The sequence below is a fragment of the Malurus melanocephalus genome, unplaced genomic scaffold, assembly GCF_030028575.1.
Source record: "Malurus melanocephalus ecotype Western Australia unplaced genomic scaffold, MMel_1.1 scaffold_382, whole genome shotgun sequence".
NCBI classification, from domain to species: Eukaryota; Metazoa; Chordata; class Aves; order Passeriformes; family Maluridae; genus Malurus; species Malurus melanocephalus.
This window is the reverse complement of record NW_026623614.1, coordinates 573,258-592,759: the sequence shown is the minus strand read 5'-3', so window position 1 is coordinate 592,759 and position 19,502 is coordinate 573,258. Positions and strand designations below refer to the sequence as shown.

Here is a 19,502-nt window from a genome sequence, read left to right as displayed (position 1 = left end):
CGGGGCTCCTCCCGCTGCTCCTGCTGCTCCTCTCCGCCGCCGCCATCATCCCCAGAGGTAGGAAGGACGCGGACCGCACGGGCGGGCGGTACCGGGGCGGGCGGCGCGGTGAGGGGGTTCGCCCTCAGGGTTCGCGGCGGCGATCGAGTACCCCCGGTTGCGGCGGGTCCGGGGCGCGCCCGCCCGCTCTCCGTTCCCCCGGGCCGTGCCCGGAGCGCGCGGTGGTCCCGGGGAGGCGCCCCCGGCGGCGGGAGCGGCGGGCGGGCTCACCCGCGCGTGGCGGCGCGGCGCGGGCAGCCGCTGCCGGTTTCCATGGAAGCGGCTTCTCCTGCAGCCCGGGGGGTCATCAGCGGCCCCGCAATTAAAAACTAATTGCTTTGCGGGCCCCCTCTATCCCCCTCCTCTCCGCCCTCCCGGTGTTTGCGGCGGCGCGGGGATGCTGCACCCCCGCGGGAGCGGGGAACCTGTTGGAATCTGAGTGGAACTTGCGTGACGCTTCCCCCTCCCTCTTCCTCTCCTTCTCCCTCTCTCTCTTCCTCCCTTCCCTTCCCTGCTCTCTCTCTCTCTCCTCCCTCTCATGTCTCCCCCGGTGGCCGCGGGGGCCCTGCCGCAGCCGCGCCCCCCGCCCCGCTGGGCACGCTCGGAGCCCATCGCCCGATTCGGGCGCTAATTAAACAAGCCTAATTGAGGCCCCCGAACCGGGCCGGTTGGGTCCCCTCCTTGGCACCCTCGGGGTGAGGTGTCGGCGGTCCGGTGGGCGAGCCCCCTGCCCAGGCTGGCATCGCTCCCCGCCGAGCCCGGAGCCGCAGCAGCGACCTGCGCTCGTGTCCGGTGCCTTCGCTTCGAACATTCCCCGTTAAGGCGGTTCASGTTTCCCGTGTGTCCGCGGGCGGCACGGGGCGACAGGGCCGAAGGAGCGGGTGCTGTGCCCGGTGTGTTTGGGGAGAACAAGAGGCCATTGAGCGATCTGTTGAATCCCGCTCGTAAGGAAAGGGGGGACGAAGGGGCCGCCAGCCCGGCGAACAAAGAGCTTTATTCACAGCCTGTGTACATGTCCATGCCTTCCCCGCTCTTCCCGGGCGGTGGGATGGTGGTGGGGGGAGAGCGCCGGGGTCGTTTTCGGCTCGTTCTCCCTGCGATCGGTGCCGGTGCCCTCCCGGCGGCTCCGACACGGGCTGCCCTTCCCGGCTGTGCCCGGTTCTTCACGGCCCCGAAGGGTGACTGTCCCCGAGCCCGGCGCTCCGGAGCCCGTTCCGGGGAGCTGGAGCCACRGAAAGCGCCGGCTGTGTGCACTGCGAGCCGGGTAAACGCTCCGGTCCGGCTCCCCGTGCCCGGCTGCTCTGCGCTCGGTGTGTTGCAGCTGCTCAGATGTTTTGCCACAAGGTGCTGTTTGTGTGTTTGGTGTTTTTCGCTGCCTGGTGATTCTTCTGCCAGTGTGACCTGGAGACCCTGATACTGAGAGATGCCCGGGTTTGAAATAAGAGCCCTGCTCTAGGATGGCCGCGTTCATCCTTTGTTTTGCTGTTTTGCTCACCTCAAATTCTCTTAAGAGCAGTTTTTAGCTGGAGGCCGAAGCGATCCCCTCCAGGCTCAGCCTGTTCACCACTGCCCAGCTAACGGGTGGAACTGTGATTTGGGATCACAGAGGTGCTGAAAAGAAATAAAAGCAGGGCTGGATGAAGGCTCGCAGCAGCTGTGCCTGACCCATACACCGGAGAAAAGCACTGCCTGGTGTGAGCTGAGGTTKTGGTGCTGTTAGTGGAAGACACATATTTCATGTTTGCAGTGCTGTGTTGTGAATCGTGGGATAAAATCTCAGACTCTCRGCATTTAGGCAAAATTTCCTTACAGTTCAAGACCTTTTTTTCTTTTTTTACCCAATTACCCCTTTTTTTCCCCATTTACCCCTTTTTTCAAGCTATCAGCGTTAGCTTCAGCGTCCTGGGAAGAGAGAATTAGTGTGGCAGCAGCGTCAGCGCCGAGCGCAGCGCGCTGTCGTGTCTCCCGCACGGTTGCCACCCGAGGCACAGCAGTGCCAGCGTTGTGTCACCGCCGTGGTGGCAGCCCGTGATGCGGAGCGAGGTGAGGGCTCTGCCGCCTCCTTTCACAGCAGTGATTGGAACAGCAATAGGCAGCAGCGAGACACGGTTTGAGCTGMGCCGGTAACCTGGGACGAGCCCTGCGCTGGGATGGATCCGTGTGTTCCTGTGGTTGCTCTCGATGCTCTGCAGTTAATGACGCTCCCGATGCCCCTGTGCAGCAGGGTGAGGGCTGAGGAGTGGTCTCGGCTCGCTCTGAGGCGCTTGGGCAGCGCTGGGCTGGAACACGGAGTCTGTCTGCGCTGAGGAGCACTGGCACACGGCACTTCAGGGAGAAAAACTTAACAGCAGAAACCATGGGAGTGTTTGGAGACAGCGTCGGCGTGGAGCTGCGACCTGGCCAGGGTGGTTGTGCTGCAGCCTCCGTGTCTGTGACACCGAACGGGCCACGGAGAAGCCCCCGAAGGAAGCGAGCGTTCCCAGAGCGGCTGCGCTAAGCCAGGCTCCTTTGTAAACACGGAGTGAGTTTCCAGGGAGCCTTTGTATGCAAGCGAGGCGAGTGTGCTCGTCCCTGGCCTTCAGCAACACGCGCTGCGTTCTGCATGCGGCGCAAAGACCGGCGGGGAAGGGGCTGGGGAATAAAGTGATCCATCTGGGTTGCAGCTTGGGCTCATTTGTCTTGCATGTAGGCATTTGAGCCCAGGTTTATAAGCACGACAATCTGCTTTGAAAGCGCTGCCAAGGAGGCTCCTGAGGATGGGAAGGCAAGGAGAGCGTTCTACTCCGTGTGTGCTCTGCTCTGAGGAGGGGGAGGCTGACAGCACCTTCGGCAGGATGGACACTGTTGGGATGGACAATGGCAGGATGGACAGTGCTGGGATGGAGCTGTTGGGATGGACACTGTTGGAATGGACGGTGCCAGGATGGACAGTGCTGGGATAGACAGTGCTGGGATGGACCTGTTGGAATGGGCAGTGCCAGGATGAACGGTGCCGGGATGGACAGTGCCAGCATGGACAATTCCAGGATGGACAGTACTGGGATGGATCCCCTTGGCCCGCGTGGCCGCTGTTCATGTCCAGAGGTGGCTGCGGTGAGCGGAGGCTGGAGAGGAGTCGCTGTCCCTGGGGACCYCCGGCCGTATCAGCGGCCGCTCTGCTGATGCTGCGCTGCCGTCGCCTTTGTTTGCCTTGCGCTGTCTTTCCTGCTGTGTAAATAAAGAAGGCTTTGTAATCAAACAGCTCTGGCTCTGTCAGCCGGGYGCTTGGCGAGCCTTCCCCTGGCCCTGCCAGGACCAGAAGCGTTCGGTGGGGCYGTGTCTGTGCCATGGGTGAGCTCTCTGCCCTATTGCTGGGTGGAAAATGGGTCAGCTCGTTAACCCTGCGTCTGCCTGAGGCCRTCCGGAGTAAAACCTGTGTTCCAGCCTGGATACACCCTCTGTTTGAACAGACCATCCAAGCACTCCTCAGAACACGTTTGCTGATCAAAAGCAAACCCACGTTCGTGCGTGTAGGCAGAGTTTTCTGGATGTTTCTCCTTAATGGCTGTTTTTCTAGGGATTATTGTCAGACTTTGTATAGGGGTTTTGACAACCTGTTCCTCTTCTGGGTTTCAGTAGCACCTGGTGGTACTTGTGTCAGGAAAGCAGGGGCTCCCTCCTGTATCCAAACATTTCTGCTCCTGTCTGCGGCTCCAGATCTGAGCAGGCTCCAGGAGCAGAGCGCGAGGCTGCAGCCGTCGCTGGAGCTGAGCCAGGCAGTGAATTCTTAACGCAGGGCTTTGAGAACACGAGCAAAGCTGGACACGCAGCCGGTGTCTGCTGAGAACTTGGATGCTACTTGTTAAAAAAAATAAGTTGTGCTCGTTCCTCCAGGGAACGTTGTGTGGTGCAAACCCACCGGCGCTAAATAAAGGGACATTGTGGAAACCTGCCACGAAGGAGAGACCCTAGGTGGAATGTTGTAATTAGGAGTGGTATGTACTTGTTTAAATTCCATAAATCAGTCTCTTTCCCGGGATGTAATTGCACGCTGCAGAGAGCAGCTGCTGCTGCGGTTCCCGGGGAGCTCCAGCAGAAAGGCTTTGAAGGTCGCCCAGCGTGGGCTCAGGCGCTCCGGGGCAGCGTGCTGGGGAGAAGGGTGGGTTTGGATGTGGGTTTGGATGTGGGGCAGGCAATTCGAGGGGAAATACCACCAGGCTTCACCCTCAGCTCCGGGAATTGGAGCACGGGGAGCTGTCGGCTGGGATGTGCACGGTGCCTGGCCCTGCCGCGCCGAGACGAGCCGGCGTTTGTGGCTCAGCCACGAGCTGCATTTAGTTCTTGCAGTTTTTAATTTGCAAGGGCAGGATGAGCCCCAGCTGCGATACTGTGGCTGCAGGCGGCTCCTCTGATGGCCCTGCCCATGYGTGACCACCACCCGCCTGCTTTCTGGCAGCCTTTTTTGCTGTGATAACAGTTTCTCTTCTTCCTGGTGTCCTCATTACCTGTTGAATCTCTAGGTTTTCGTGCTCTCACATCTTTGCAGGGTGTTGAGTTGGGTGTTGGTGAGCCCCACAAGCGGCTCTGAAAAACCTGAGTTTCGGGTCAGTGTTTTTCACTCATTCCAAATTTCAGCAAGGGATAGAAATCCCCAAGGAGGTTTGGTTCTTGGAGTTGTTGCAGAGCCCACACAACACGATCTCCCGCAGTATGTGGCCGCTGGCTGGTTGCATTTCAAACACTGGGCTGGGCTGTACCAGGGCCATTTGCTGCCCTCCACTCCTGGTTATTTTAGACCAACAGTGTCTCTCTGTAGGGTTGGGCTGGCTATTTTTACCCTGTGGTTTGGTTTTAATTGGCTGTCTTCTTCTGTGGTTCAAAAACTCGAGCACTGCAAACACTCTGACCTTACCAAATTCTCAAGGTGAATCGGCAGAATATTTGATACCCCGTTAAGTTCCAGTCTGAAGGATCAAAGAGATACTTAGGCACATCTCTTTGCTCAGAGATATAAAACTTTTGTGGGCTGTAGCTTAACTGGAAAATGTCTTTAGTTTTGCCTTTTTAGGTATTTTTGTCTGTGCAAGCGCTGGCAGCTCCTCGGTGTTGCCGGTTTGCTGCCAGTCTCGTGTGCAGGTGCTGCCTTCAGGCAGGTCTGTGCTGGGTTTGTGGGTCCTGCCCGGGTTTGTGGGTCCTGCCCGGGTTTGTGGGTCCTGCCCGGGTGACACAGCCCAGGCCCCCTCCCCTCTTAGTGGCAGTTCCAGTCAGGCGCCAGTATTGAACAAGGAATAGCCTTTTCCCAGTACGTGAGGACCGGCATTTTTCAAAGCCCAGGTGTGCATTTGGCAGTGGGAAATAGYTGTGTCTGCCAATCCCAGCTGTGAAGTTTGCCCTGAGCAGTCCCATTCTTGGCTGGAGCCTTCTGTAGGAAGTGTCCCGTTTTCTGGAGCCCTTGGCTGGCAATGGCAGCCACGGGGGCTGGAGATCTCTGCGTGCAGATCAGGGAATGCCAACAATCCAGCACAGCCAAGGCTGCCCACAGGGCCACGTTCCCTCCTGAAGTTGTGCTCAGGTTTGGTGAGTTGGGTGTGTAAACCCCTGGGATCGTGTTATGTCCGGAATAAACTGCCCTGATCTCGTGGTGTCCTCTTTTAGCAGTTAGTGAGTGTGCCTGAACCTGATTTATGATCTCCTGCAAGGTCTGCTCCCAGAATGGAAATGTCATTGCGTGCCTCGAGTCATCAGCGGGGCTCTCAAGTCTGTGGCTCTGACTGGACACTGCACTGAGGGTCTTCCCTTGACAGAGGTGCACTTGGGTGTTGATCCCAAATGTGATGACTCTTGAACCTGAGAGACCTCAACATTCCACACAGAAACAGATCTTTTTGCCAGAGCAATCATGCTGTTTATAGAGGTGAATTTTTCGTGGACAGCATGAGACCACATTGGGGTTGGCAAGCTCCAGCAAGGCAGGTCTGGGGGTGCTGGTGCTGTGGGTAGGGGTTGGGTGTCACCAAATCTGCATCCCAGACCCCCGCTCTCTCCAGCTCTTGCAGTGTATATCCCTTCTCCAAAGTATGACAGSAAGAAAGAAATATGAAGCAGCAAAGTGACATTTCCCCCCCTCCCCTTCTCCCCCCGTGCAGCAATAGAAATACGAGTCTGAGTCTGCAGCGTCAAAAGAGAGATCAGAGTAATCGGATCAAGCATGAGGAACTGCTTGTTGCTGCTTCCCTGTTTTTAAATGAGGCTGCCTGGCAGCTTCCCTGGCAGAGCACTTTCAACGTTMGTCGTGTTCAGCTTTGGAGCTGAGGCTGCAGCAAAGTCAGGCTCCGTGAGAATTGGGCTGGAAAGGGAACTTTGTGCGTAGCCTCTGGGCTAACAGACAGCAAGAAAGGCTCCTGTGCCCCCGCGGCCCTGGTTTTGTAGGTGAGCAGAGGCACATCTGTCCCTAATTCTGCAGAGAGAGCGCTCTCTCTTCATGCATTTATCACAGTGATGCTGCTCGGGGATGTGCTCCGTGATGCTGATACATCCTTGACCTTGGGAGAGCACGGTGACTTTATCCAAAGCTGTTCCCACCTCACACCCCAGCATGGAACGGGGTAACTTTGGGCAGCAGCTGCCCTTTGTCTGCAGAGAGGTGTTGAAATGGTTCAGCTGGGTCAAACCAGGCGGTTTCTTGTGGATTCTCATTCTAAGCTCTTTTGCTTGAAAACATGGTTTGAACTATTTGTGTGCTCCCATTGCCTCTGTGACATCTTCATTCACGTTAGCTAATGCAGACATGATATTTGAAGCTCAGCAGAAGTGGGKTTACCCTCCTGCCTCTCCCACTCTGTATGGAATGAGAAGCTTTTCTCACAGATTGTTTAAAGCAGGAACCCCGCTGCGCTGGTTTGGGTGTCAGCAGCTCTTTAAATGCCAACATCTCCCGTGCTTTYCTCGGGCGGGCTGTGGGTGACGGGGTAACGTGCTCGGTGCTGAGATGCTGAGCGATGCCGTCTCCGTTATCGTTGCTGCTGACAGCCTGCCTGGGCTCCCTGGTGTGGGGGAAAGCTGCTGACAACCATCAAAGCCCTGACTGCTTGTCATCCTCGGCCGTCAGCGGTGGCAGGGAGCTGTGGGGTGGTTGGTTTGRTTTTTAGGACTCCTCGGAGCCAGCCAGCCTTGGCAGGGTGGGCACAGCAGGAAGGACAGAGTGAAACCCTGCATGCCATAGAAGAGTTGTCCTGGTTGGCTCGAGAGCAGCTCTGGGTCTCCAGGCTGATCAGTTCCTTTGCCACCCTCGTTTGCTGCTGTGCTGTGCAGAGTCTGGAGGAGCAGAGCGTGGGTTTGTCAGGAGATTCCTGTCCTGGAGGGCAGGAGACAGCCCAGGTCTGGAGCAGGACAGGCACTGTGAYACCCCTGTCCCATGTGGATGTTCACCCAACTCACGCTGGAATGAGACAGGACCTGGTCACTGTTGGGGGKTGGTTGCAGGGAAGATTCATTTTGTTCATAAAATAAACAAAATGTTCATAAAATGAAAAAGATTCATTTTGTTCATGAGTGTGATTTCTCCTTTGGCTCTTTTCACTTGTGCCYTTTGTTCACTGTGATTTTACCGAGTGCTTGGAATGACTCCTTGCATCATTCAGAGCCCGTGTCTGCAGGGTCACACAGAYCGTGGCTTTTCTTGCCCTGGCACCATTTAGGACCAGCTTTCCTCAGCTCAGCTCTGTGGGTGGCTCCGACCCAGACGTTACTCATCCCCGAGTAGGCAGAACCACCGAAAGCRACTCCTACGCTGAGGTTGCTGAGCTCTGTCCACACAAACAGCTTTCCCTTCGATTTAAAGGTCTTATCCTCGAAATYGTTCCTTGGAATCTTTAACAGAATGTGCAGGTTTAATCAACTCCCTGAATCCATAACTGCCAGCTATTGCTTCCTCAGCACGAGGAGCGGAGTCGCGTTTCTCCCTGGGAAGAGTGAAGATTAAAGCGGGATAGACGGGAGATTAACAGTGTTCCCTTCAGACATTGCCAGGGAAAGGGGGGAAACTCCGAGATGAGAAATAAAGGAAATACTTGGAGGCAAATCACTTATTGCTCTGTCGGAATCTGTGGAGCCTTGTAAACAGAGGGTTTATAGCAAACCCAGTGCTGTAGCTCYTCAATCACTCTGGGAGAATTTTGGATGCACAGTTAGAGGATGAGTCGCTCCTCCRGGCTCTCATTAGCAAATTGGATCCGAAATTTTCATGTTAACATGATGCGTGTGGAATGAAGCTCGGGAAGGTCGGATCCAGCTGTCTGGTTTGGGATACTCTTTCTRTTTTATGTTAAGGTTGAGTGGGTCTATTGATCTCGTTCCTATTTTGGGAGGGGGAGGATTAGCAAGAGTGCCATTAAATGGGATTTCAGTGTTGCCTACAGAATGACTCTCTCAGTTCCTACTGGAATAAATATCTTGTGGACAACCCGTTGTATTCACATGTCACTGTTTCTTTCTCTACTTCCCCTCATGCACTGCATTCCTCAAAATCCAACTTCACTGGACAAGGCAAGAAAAGGGAACAAAAATAGTTCTCAGTGGGTGATGGGGGTCTGTGGGGGTGGAAAAATCCTGTCTGAAGGTAGGGAGTGGCAGAAATGATCCTGCAGGAAATAAATGAGGATTAGTAAGCTATTTTCAGCCTGGTCATTTGCTTGTTCCCAGGGAGAGCCCAGTGGAGTGGCGGATCCTGTGGGTGTCCTGGGGGATGAAGGGATTTTGTGCTGGAATTAACGTGGATATTGGCGGGTGTGCATGGACAAGGAGGATATTAAAGGAAAGTGGAGGAATCATTCCCTCCTCCTCCTGGATTTCACTGCCCAAAGAGTGAACCTTGCACTGAAAACTGTTCCTGAATCCTCTGGGAATCCTTCAGAAATGCAGCTCCTCATTGCTTTACATAAAATGTCTTTGTAGCAGGCGAGGGTGCAGGCATCCATTAAAGACACAATCCAAAGCCATGTGAGAGTTTTAATAACTTGGTATTTTTGTTGTGCCAAAAAATCCAATTACATACGGAATCACTTTTCCTTTATAAAGGTCTGGGAAAGTGTTTGCCTAAACTGCTGTAGGAGCGGCATTTCAGTGAAGCAGCTGAAGAGTCATTTTTGTCACTTTAATGGGTGTAATAAAATGGTCTGGCTTGGGGGGGGGCTTGGGGGGGGACAGAAAAGCCTCTCTGAAATTGGGATCTTTTAATTTTAAATTGGTTTCTTGGATTTGTAAGGATTTCAAAGGCAGATGGAGAGGGAAGAGCTCTGGGTATGTGTTGAAGCAGCTTGTCCCTATTTTTCTGAGAAATACATGGCTCCTGTGGATAAAATTTATAAAATGGACACAAAATACACACGTGTATACAGCAAATCTACAAAGCCAAGCACAGGAAGGTGCTGTGGATGGCTGAGGGCTCATTGGTACCAGGCAGGGTGGCTTTGGGGGCTCTGCCATCAAATCCTCTGTTATTAATTTTGGAGTGCCGTCACTGCTCGTTTCCCACCCAACGTGGTTTTGTTTGTCTGGTCTCCTCTTGSAGTAGCTTTTTTCAGCTTTCATTTGTCCAGATGATCAGCATGCAGAGGAGAGCTGCTTGGTATTTACATGATTTAGTTGTAAATATGGTTAAGTGTTGATAGATATTGTTGTCATAAGTGCTTACAGCTCCTGGACTGATTACTGAATTTCTTATGTTGAAATCTGTACAAGCTCGGCGTGCGAGCAGCTTCCCAAGGGAAGGGCGGGGAAGGAGTTTGTGGTTTCCATGTGGAAATCAAASCCCAGATGTGGCTGGAGTGGGTCAATTTATGGGGGAAGTATATATTTATATATGGGAAGAACAACTGGGGTTCTGAGGCTGTGATGAAGGGAATAAAAGGCTCTTGTTCCCTGTTTTTGTGGGAACAGATGCTGTTCTGTGGARCAACTATTTGGGGAACATCTGTAGGGTTTTAGACCAGGGGCTGAGGCTGAGGGATGTTCATCGCTGCCACTGGGCTGAAGGAACAACTGWGTTATTTGCTGCTAGTTTTATTTTTAATTGACTGATAGGCTCTGCTTGAACCGCCCTTGTTTAACAGTCTTATTTCCAGAACGTTTTACATCTCCGCTCAGAAACCTGAATTTGCAAACGCGTGTTCCTGGGAAATGTCTCTCTGAACACAAAAAGCCTGGATTTGGCAGAATCCTCTCTGGGGGTGCCGATTGTGGAGGGCTCTGCGATCTTGATCATGGTCCTGAAAAGCTCAGGATGTGTTTGCCCCCAGAAACAGGGATTTGTGGGGTGATTTGGAGTTCTGAGGTGGGAATGGTTATTAGGATAAAGCACAGGAGAGGCCAGTTGCGTTGTGCATGGAGAGGATTTGTGGATGCGATGTTCAGCTCAGTGCTGAATTTAGGGCAGAGATGAAAAGCCTCTCCCCACCCCAATGTGCTGCTCTGTGTAATGCCAACACTTCAATTCTCGCAGAGCTCACTGGGTTTGGACTGTGGGAAGATAACCTGAGAGCTGCACCCCAAATCCTCCAGCACTGCTGCTCTCACGGTGCCGTACGTGCCAAGGGAACGGCAGCACTCGGTGCCCACCCTCCCTAAATGCATTTCTTGCTTTCGAGCTGCTGCTCGGGACTACAGGCGAGTTGGAAGGAGTCTGTGTTCCCTCCCAGGCAAAAGCTGTCCCTTCGGAGGGAGCTGGAGCGGCGTGGCTGAATTTGCAGCGAGGTTTGGCAGTTGGTTTGCCTGTCAACCCCTTGATTCAAGCCTTAAACAGCCCCTTGTTTTGCCTTAAGGGGGGAAAATCCCCAAAACCCCTTCATTTGTGGGGTCAGGAGAGAAGGGAGAAGAGGAGCTTTGAGTACTTAGTATGGGCAGTGTGAGCCTTGYGGAGTCACACATCCAGATGGATTACATGAGGAACTTGACATCTTGTTTAAAAACAAATCATTCATTATGTAGCAGTGAATAATCAAGCATTACGGTTTCATCTCTGGAGGTTCCTTTTTTGGTTGGAATTTTGATAGTTCAGTAATTAAAAGCTGTAAGCTATTACACTGTCTACATGTTGATCAATTGGTAATTAAAAAGTTGATGATAGATATGGTATTTCATGGGACTGGTTGGTTACGGTCAGATTTCCTTCGTGTGTTTTGAAAATTGTCGTTTAACTTAACACTTAAGCGTTTTTCAATATTCATGGGCTGTTTTACTTGATTTTTATAAATGCCTTTTAATGATCACAATTTGCATATGGTAATTTAGAATCAGAGAATCATTTAGGTTGGAAAAGCCCTGTAAGATCGTCGAGTCCAACCATTAACCTGCACTGCCAAGGCCACCACTAAATCGTGTCCCCAARTGCCACATCCACGTGGCTTTGAAATYCCTCCATGRGCAGTGACCCCYGAGCAGCTGTGCCAGGACTGGACAACTCTTTAGGGGAAGGAATTTTACCAATATCCAACCTAAATCTCCCCTGGTGCAGGAGAAGATCAGCTGAGGGGGTTGGAGGAGATTTGATAACACAATCAGGGATAAAGCAGCCCAAAATGAAGGAAAACTGGGTTGGTAATGGCCTCYGTGATGGAAGATTCATTGCTTCAGGAGTCTAATCTGAGACCAAAATGAAGCCCAAACCTGACGCTCTTCAGAGCATAATGCAAGATTTAGTGCTCTGCCACGCTCAAGAGATTAAAAAAAAAAAACAACCAGCCACCCTCCAAACCACCCTTCCTGCAGCTGCAAAACTCAGGGAAAACCAAGGGGCTTTGCTTCTTTTGAGTAAAAAAACCAAAATAACCCCAAACAAAACACTTTGCCCTGTGTTTGCCAAGGTGTGCAGAGTGTTCCCCCTGACACTGTGGGGAGTGTGCAGCTCCCCACTCAGAGCTGCTGGTGGGGACAGTTTGGGGGTGGCTGTGACACTGAGAACAGTGATGGTGTGGCCCTGCTGAGGCCATGGAGTGTCCCATGCTGGTGACCCTGGAAGCTGCTGCTGGGGCATTTTCTGGGCTGGGAATTGTTCTGGAGCAGCCCTGGCTGGCACTGGCACGGGGCTGGCACCGTGTCCTACCTGAGCTGCAGCCCTGGCACAGCTCACCCAGCTTGGCTCACACAGGGAGAGCTCTCCCAGGTCTCTGCCAGCCCAATCTAGTGGGAAACACCTCCCCATGGCTGAAAATGTCAGTGCTGAAGGAGCTCTGGGATGGCAGGGAGCTCATCCCTCACTCACACCTGAGGAGGTGCCAGCTTTGGGTTGTGCCTTCTTCATCCTTGGCACTGGACTGCTCCAAGGAGTCTGAAAGTGAAAATCCCAAACACTGGATCCTTCACAGGGATGAGCCCCTTCCCAGCCCTCACCCCTGAACCTTCTGAGCTCCAAGACCTCAACCTCCAAGCTCCAAGAGTGATCTTCATCCTCATGGTGGTGGCAGTGCCTGCAATGCCTTCACCCATCCTGGGATCTGGGACAGCGTTGGAAGTGACAGTTCTGGAGATGAAAACAATACCAGGGCACCCCACAGCTCCTGGAAAGCCCTTGGTTTGAAAACCACTTTGTCCTGAGACACTTGTTGCTTCGTGACAGCTGGTTCCAGTAATTTGTTTTTATAGGGCAGTTTGTAGTAAATGAATGACACGTTGAATATTTTAGCGAGATTTTAGATTATCTAAAGAATGTTTTCCGGTTTACTAATTGGTAGATAATGCTGAATACATTGATGCTGACATGAGCAAATGGATGTAAAATGATTTTGAAGCGAGCCTCATTAGGAGATGCTCTAATTCAGTCAACAGGAGATGTCAGCTCGTGGCCGTGCACGCTCGGACCCGACTGTGGCAGTGCTGGRTTTTACAGGTCTGTATTAATTACAGACAGAGCAGGGGCTCTGGGTGAGCCTCATTACAGCCCCAGTGACAGCTCCTGTGAGCTGTCCTGTTAGAAAGCAGTAAGTGAGTAATTAGTGATCTTGAGGAGCTTCGTTTGGCCTCTGGAGCCGTCCTCAACCAGGCGAGGGTTGGCTCTTGGAATCAGGCTTTTTCTGGAAAATACCAAAGAGAAGTAAAGCAAGAGTGACTGGGGGTGACTGGGGTTGTGCTCAGGTGGGCACAGCCACGCTCAGGTGTTTCTGAGTTTCTGGGTTCAGGAGATTTTCCAAAGGATTGTCCTGGTGAGGTAACTCATACACAAGCAGAGCGTGCTGTGATTCACGGGGTGGTCCCTGATGGATCTGATCCTCAGAGTGGCTCCTGATAAACAGTGACAGTCCAAAAGCACCCTGCTTTAACCCCAGAGAGGAGGTGGGTTTTGTTTTYTCCTCAGGTAATAAATCCCTGCAGCGCCTGCTGCTCCAGGCCTCATTTGTTGTGTGGAGTGGGAGATTTTTCACTCCCCCAGATTAGGATCTGCCTTTTTTTGGGTCTTCCATCAAWAAAATTAACTTTTCCTTTTCTCTGTGCATCAGTGAAGGATGTTGCTTCGCTCTCTTGCAGGCAGAGTCTGAAGTTTTACATTCATGAAGCTGGATTTGCTCAAATCTCTCGTTTTCTTTCCCTGGAGACAAAAGGGGCAGAGTTAACCCTTTGTCCTTCAGGCTTTGCTTTGCATGAGAGATCATGGGGAAGGTTTTACCAAATGTGATAATTCTAAGGTGGAAAAAAGTCTCTCTCAGCTCTGGTGTATTTGGAAATGCTCAGAATTAAGGGATTTCTGTGAGGGGGTTGATTCTCAAAATGCAGCCAAGTACAGTGGGCATTGAGACTTGGGAGGGCCCTCAGAATGTTTGGCAAAATATTCAAAACATCCAACCCAACCAACCCAAAAATACTTCTTATTTGTCTRAGTAGAAATGGAACAGTTTGGGGTTAACTTTTCTGGGAGCAAGTCCTGAATTTCCTGAGGCTGATTTCTGCAGACACATGGTGGATAAAGCTGCTGTGGGAAGAAAATGAGGGAGCAGAGTCCTTCACCAAAGCCGCTTTCCAGGCRAAGGATGAGCACGAAAAGCTCTTCCCAAGTGGGAGAAAACCTCAAAACCCCCCAGGCAATCAGGTTTCAGCTCTCCCCCGTCGTCATGGGCTTGCCACGGCATTCAGATGGTGGCTGGAGCCTCACTGGATTTTCACTAATGTCTAAAATTAATCAAAATGAATGTTATCCATTTAGTGCATAATCCTTTCTGTAGGCTGTGTGTAGGCATAATCAAGGGATGCCAAATGTATTACATTACCTGGGATATTTGGGGATATTTTTATTCTGCTCAGAGTAATCTGCAAGATCTGATATGAAGAGACACAAAAGGTTAGTTGAAAGCAGACAAGAACTGAATCATTGACTTGAGGAGGAACTGCATTGTGCAAGCTGTAATGCTCCTTCTTATTCATTACTGCAATTATAATTATGGAACCCAAAGTATTTAATTGGCCTCCCAGACTCTTCACACTGAATAGATTGCATTGTTGCCATTTAAAAAAATATCCTCTTATGCATTGCAAATACATGTGCGTGTTGCTCTCTGGCTCTCAAGAGGTTTCTTTGTTTATGTGATGAGCGATTAACTGAATTAGGGATCTTTGCTGTGTTGTGTCAAATGAAAATCCAGAGGAAGAGGAATTCTTCCCGAATATCAGGTGATACTAGAAGCTTAAAAAACGTAACAAAAATCCAAAATCCARCATAATCAGGGCTGTTAAGTTTTCAGAAGTGTGAAATTCTGGAGGATGGAGTCAGTATTTGGAGCCAAATCACCCCCTCTGTGATCTCATGGCAGTGGGGTTGGGGTTGTGCCCACTGCTCCAGAATGATCCTGCTGTAGCTCATCTGGGAAGAGCTGGCTCAGATTGCCTTGTTTTCTGCGACTTTGTGTCTTGTGTGTGGAACAAACAGCCACGTTTAATTACCAAGCAGTAATTCCATCCGCAGGACTCTCGTGAGCCCCCAAACGCGGGCAGAGCCTGTTTGTTCTCCATTAACAGCACAAAGGTGCGGAAAGGTTTGTTTTTCCGCCCTCGTTCCGCCATCCCTTGTGCCTCTCAGGCAGCATTTATTGTCCTTTCCTGATCTTTTAATGCTTCCACAAATGGAAGGACAGCGAGCRTGGCTATCCCCAGCTCGTCATTCCCATCCAAACGGTTTTTAATGGAGCGTTCCGCCGGAATTGCCGCTTCTCCTCGTTGGCTGATCCTCGCTGAGGGGCGGTGGGGACGCGGGCTGAAACCGTCACACACAAAGATGCTGTGTGTAACACTTGGCAGAAGGACCTGAAATTGGATTACAAGCTCCTATTCCAGCAAGTAAACGTCCGCGGTGTTTTTTATAGCTTATCTCTATTCATCTCTGTTTGCAGGCTCTGCTTGCCAAGCGTTAATGTAAACACTCTATTTTGAGACGTCGGTCCATTTGCCTTCTGGAAATCCTTCTTTTATAAGGTGGTAGTAAAGTCTGTACATAAAACCAAAATAGCTCTGTGGTCATAACTGTGCTGATGCTGTGTGGCTGGTGGCACTGGCCACCTTTCCTGGGATCCTTGGGTGGCATTGGCCACCTTTCCTGTGATCCTTGGGTGGCACTGGCCACCTTACCTGGGATATTTAGGATTGGAGATGTTTGGGAACAGGAGCAACCAGGGCAGGGGGATATACCTCTCTCTGTATGTGTATATATATGTGTATTTATATATATATGGTTTTCTCTCTCCCCGCTGAGGCTGGAGATCTCTGATGGTTGAATCTGAAAGAATTAAATTGCCTTTCAGCTTACTGGAGTCGCTTCCAATAGTCTCCTAGAGCACATTTCTTACAGTTGGTGCTTGATGCAAAATGGATGATGGTTCAATTTCTTCGGGGGATTTAGGGTTAGGGTTTGGCCGAAAAATCACATGTGGAAACATCACCTGAAAGAGATTGGTTCATTTTCAGTTTTTAATCTCATGTGTCCAGCTAAGCAGCTGAGTATTCCGGTGGTGTAGTATGTTGCACAATATTTTGGAAGAAACTGTAAATTCTGGGAAACGTGGCCTGGAAAATGTGCGAAGAATCCCGGCATTCTGTGAATGTGCAATCTGTGCAGTTCTCGGAGGGAACTGGGTGTCAAGTACTTAAGAATATTTAGTGGTTCAGAGCCTTCTTGTGTTTATTTTGGGCTGCTTTGTGACTGGAAAAMAGCGTAGGGATTGAGATACTTCCTTTGCCTCCTTTGAGAGGGCCGACAGAAGTGAATGAGGAGATGAAGGCGGAACTTCCCAGCGGAGAGCTGTTTGTATGGGAATGAAATGAAAATGTGCCTTCACAACATCAGGAAATCTGTAAATAAAACCTGTTTTTCTTCCTCTCTGTTTGCTCCAGTTTCCTGAAAACTTGTTTACATATTAAAGGGTGTTAAACTGTCTTCCTTTGTGGCAGGTTTTACTCAGAGCTGGGCTGAAGGATGGGAATTAAAGGCTYCCATCACCCTATGGATAACGGGGCTGGCCTTGTGGCAGTCTCTGGGAATTGATTTGGCAGGAAAAAKAAAAGATTCTTTCTGTTTTCTGGCATTGCCATGAGGTCAGGGAGGGGAAGTAAGGTACAGGAGAAGATGCCTACAGTCATGTGGGTTATGGGGACAGATTTCTGTTGGCACCTGCTTGGCTTCCTGAGATGAGGCTTTAAGGTTATTACTCGTGTTGGTGTCTGGAGGAGCTTGTTCTGGTTTGAAAATGTCATTTTTTCCCATTGACCACAAGAAAGGAGGGGTGAGAGGAAGGACATCCCTAAAAGGGTTCGAGACTGGATTGTACAGGGCTTGGAGCAACCTGATCCAGTGGAAGATGTTGCTGCCCATGGCAGGGAGTTTGGAACAGGATGATCTTTAAGATCCCTTTCAACCCAAGCCATTCCTCATTCTATGTCACAGTAGAACCATGAAATTACTTTAAATTTAGATCTAATTGTGGTGCCTTCTGAGAAGGCTCTTGGTCAGGCAGGAGCCCRAAACATGTTCAAGTGATGTTAGGAGTAGAAAGCAAAGTACAGCTCCATCACACTGTTCAATAAACACACTTTTACTGGTCTGTAATACTTTGCTGTTACCTTAGAGTGGCAGTTGAGGTGTTGGTTCTGCAGGGATCTGTGTGCTGTGTGTGATCTGTGAGCGATGTGTGTGATCAGCATCCCTGGTGACAAATGGCAACTGCCGCTTAATTTTTATCCCCAATTATGTCGCTCCAGGACCCATTTTTCAGGTGGAATGTTGGAGCCATTAAGAAGAAATAAGTAAACTCTGCTGCATTCCATCATTTTTGGCAGGTACCCAGTGGTCTGTAGCTTTAATGTATGTGCATTTCCATGCAGGGATTTTTCATAAGGCTCTGCCTTGGACTGTTTGATGCTTCGCTTGCTGACTTCACTCAGGGCAGGAAYGAGTGGTAAATGAATCCAGGGAGGGTGTGTGGAGCAGTGGATGGCTCTGTGGATGTGTTTGGTGCTTTCAGCTGCAGTGCCTGTGGCCTGGGGTAAGGCAGAGTGTCCCTGAGTGCTGAGGAGAGGTGACATTGTGGTGCTGCTGTTGTTCCATGTGCTGGATCAGGGCTGGCCRGGCTGGTTTGTGCCATTCCCATCCWRCAGGAATTGCTGCAGCATTGGGCACATCAATGCTCCATCCTGAGGCTCAGGAATTATCCAGCTTGGCCAGTTGCTCTTGGTGTTTTCCTTCCCAGCCTTGGACTTGTAATACCAAACTGAGGGAGGAGTTCTGAGTGTCCTCACCCTCGGTTAAGGGGACAGAATTACTGCACCATGTGAACACGAAGGATTTCCAAGCTGTTGGCTTCATTTCCAGCRAAAAGCCACGCAGTGACTTGTGGATGATTTGACATTTGCAAAGGTCGTTTGAGGGAAGCYGGGTTACCTTGGGAGAGTTGACAGAATCTGTTCTTGGCCTCGGCTGCAYTTCAGGCAGCAATTGAAGGTTTTGGTGACAGGCCTGGTGGCTTTGCTGGGAATCTGTCCTTGTAYTTTTTACGTGTTTCTCTATGACCTTCCTAAGCTGGGGGAACAATCTCCAAGTTGCCCTGGTTCTGTAGCAGATTGACAGGTAAATATTCACACAAAAACACCTGAACCTGAAAGTGCTGCTGAGCTTCGTGAATTGTCTTTTCTTGTTGCTCTTGATGTGATGAAGATGCTCCACTTCTCTACAGGAAAGATGGGAGATTAGGCTGTGTTCTGTTTCCAGACGTATTTGTCAAATTTGACCTCTCAAAAAGTGGCAGAAAAAGTTTATCAGAACACTTGCAAGGTTAATGTCAGCTGTAAACTTGGTTCTGACATTGGGCAGCAGATTCAAACAGCTTCCCTGAGTCTTGTTTCAGGAGCAAAACACACCTCTGTATTTTAAAAAATTCATCTAAAATCATCAAATTCTTCCTGGTGTGAACACCCAAGATCATGGAAAGGTGGCTGAAAGAGATTATCTTTTTCTGAGATAGAATCAAAACTATTAGATCATTTCTAATTTAGTTTTGAAAATCCTCGATTTGCAGGGGATCCGGTGACATTCCCTGGTAGTTTTTTGCATGTGCTTATCTCTCCTGACAACTTTTGTATTTCTAAGTTTTTCCACTATTGTATTTAAACCTTCCTTGCTGGAGAGGTGTGTGCTGTAAAATTGCTCAAAGGGATTTTGGAAGGTGTGTGCAGATTGCTGGGACCAGCCAGAGCTCACCAGCTCCGGAGCAGCATCCCAGAGGAAAAGAATTCAGCAAACCCCGTTCAAGATAATGTGATTTGCTGCAAAAGTCTGTATTTTTAGGATGTTTACTACATAGGTCTGAAATTACGTGGGCAATTTGTTGCCCTTGACAAGAGAAAATGCATCTCCGGTGAAATTTCATACTAAAAGCAATCTTTTAATGGAGCTTTTCCTTCCGAGCCCGGTGCTGTAATGGCCCTGCCTGTCCGTAAATCAAGGTGCTCCTTGTGCTGGACCACAGAGCTGAGCTCGGGGYGGATGGTTCTGTTTTCTGGGGAAGCAGTTCTGGCCCTGGAGCCTGGTGTGGTTTGTTATTTTGTGGGTACAGCCCGTGGTTTGTTATTTTATGTGTACAGCCCGTGGTCTGTGCAAAAGAGCCCTCCTGTCACCAGACTGTGCTCCAGGAGTGTCCCAAGCTTTATCCTCCTGCTCTGGGTCAGCACTGATGGAGCCAGGGATGCTGTGTGAATCCCCTCTGCCCAAACCAGACCCAGGGATGCTGTGAGACTGTTCTGCTGCCCAAACCAGACCCAGGGATGCTGTGTGCATCCTCTGTGCCCAAACCAGACCCAGGGATGCTGTGTGCATCCTCTGTGCCCAAACCAGACCCAGGGATGCTGTGTGCATCCTCTGTGCCCAAATCAACCCAGGGATGCTGTGTGACTCCTCTGTGCCCAAACTGAACTCAGGCAGGCTGTGTGCATCCTCTGTGCCCACCCAAACCAGACCCAGG

General features: G+C 50.7%; 1 protein-coding gene across 1 annotated transcript in view; it reads left to right on the top strand.

Annotated features, from left to right (window-relative positions):
- CADM1 (cell adhesion molecule 1) overlaps positions 1 to 19,502 on the top strand; it is a 133,999-nt gene that overhangs the window by 701 nt on the left and 113,796 nt on the right. Inside the window, exon 2 of the mRNA XM_057379026.1 lies at positions 2 to 57. Within this exon, the coding sequence (XP_057235009.1) occupies positions 2 to 57 (56 nt within the window). The remainder of the gene's footprint in view (position 1; positions 58 to 19,502) is intronic.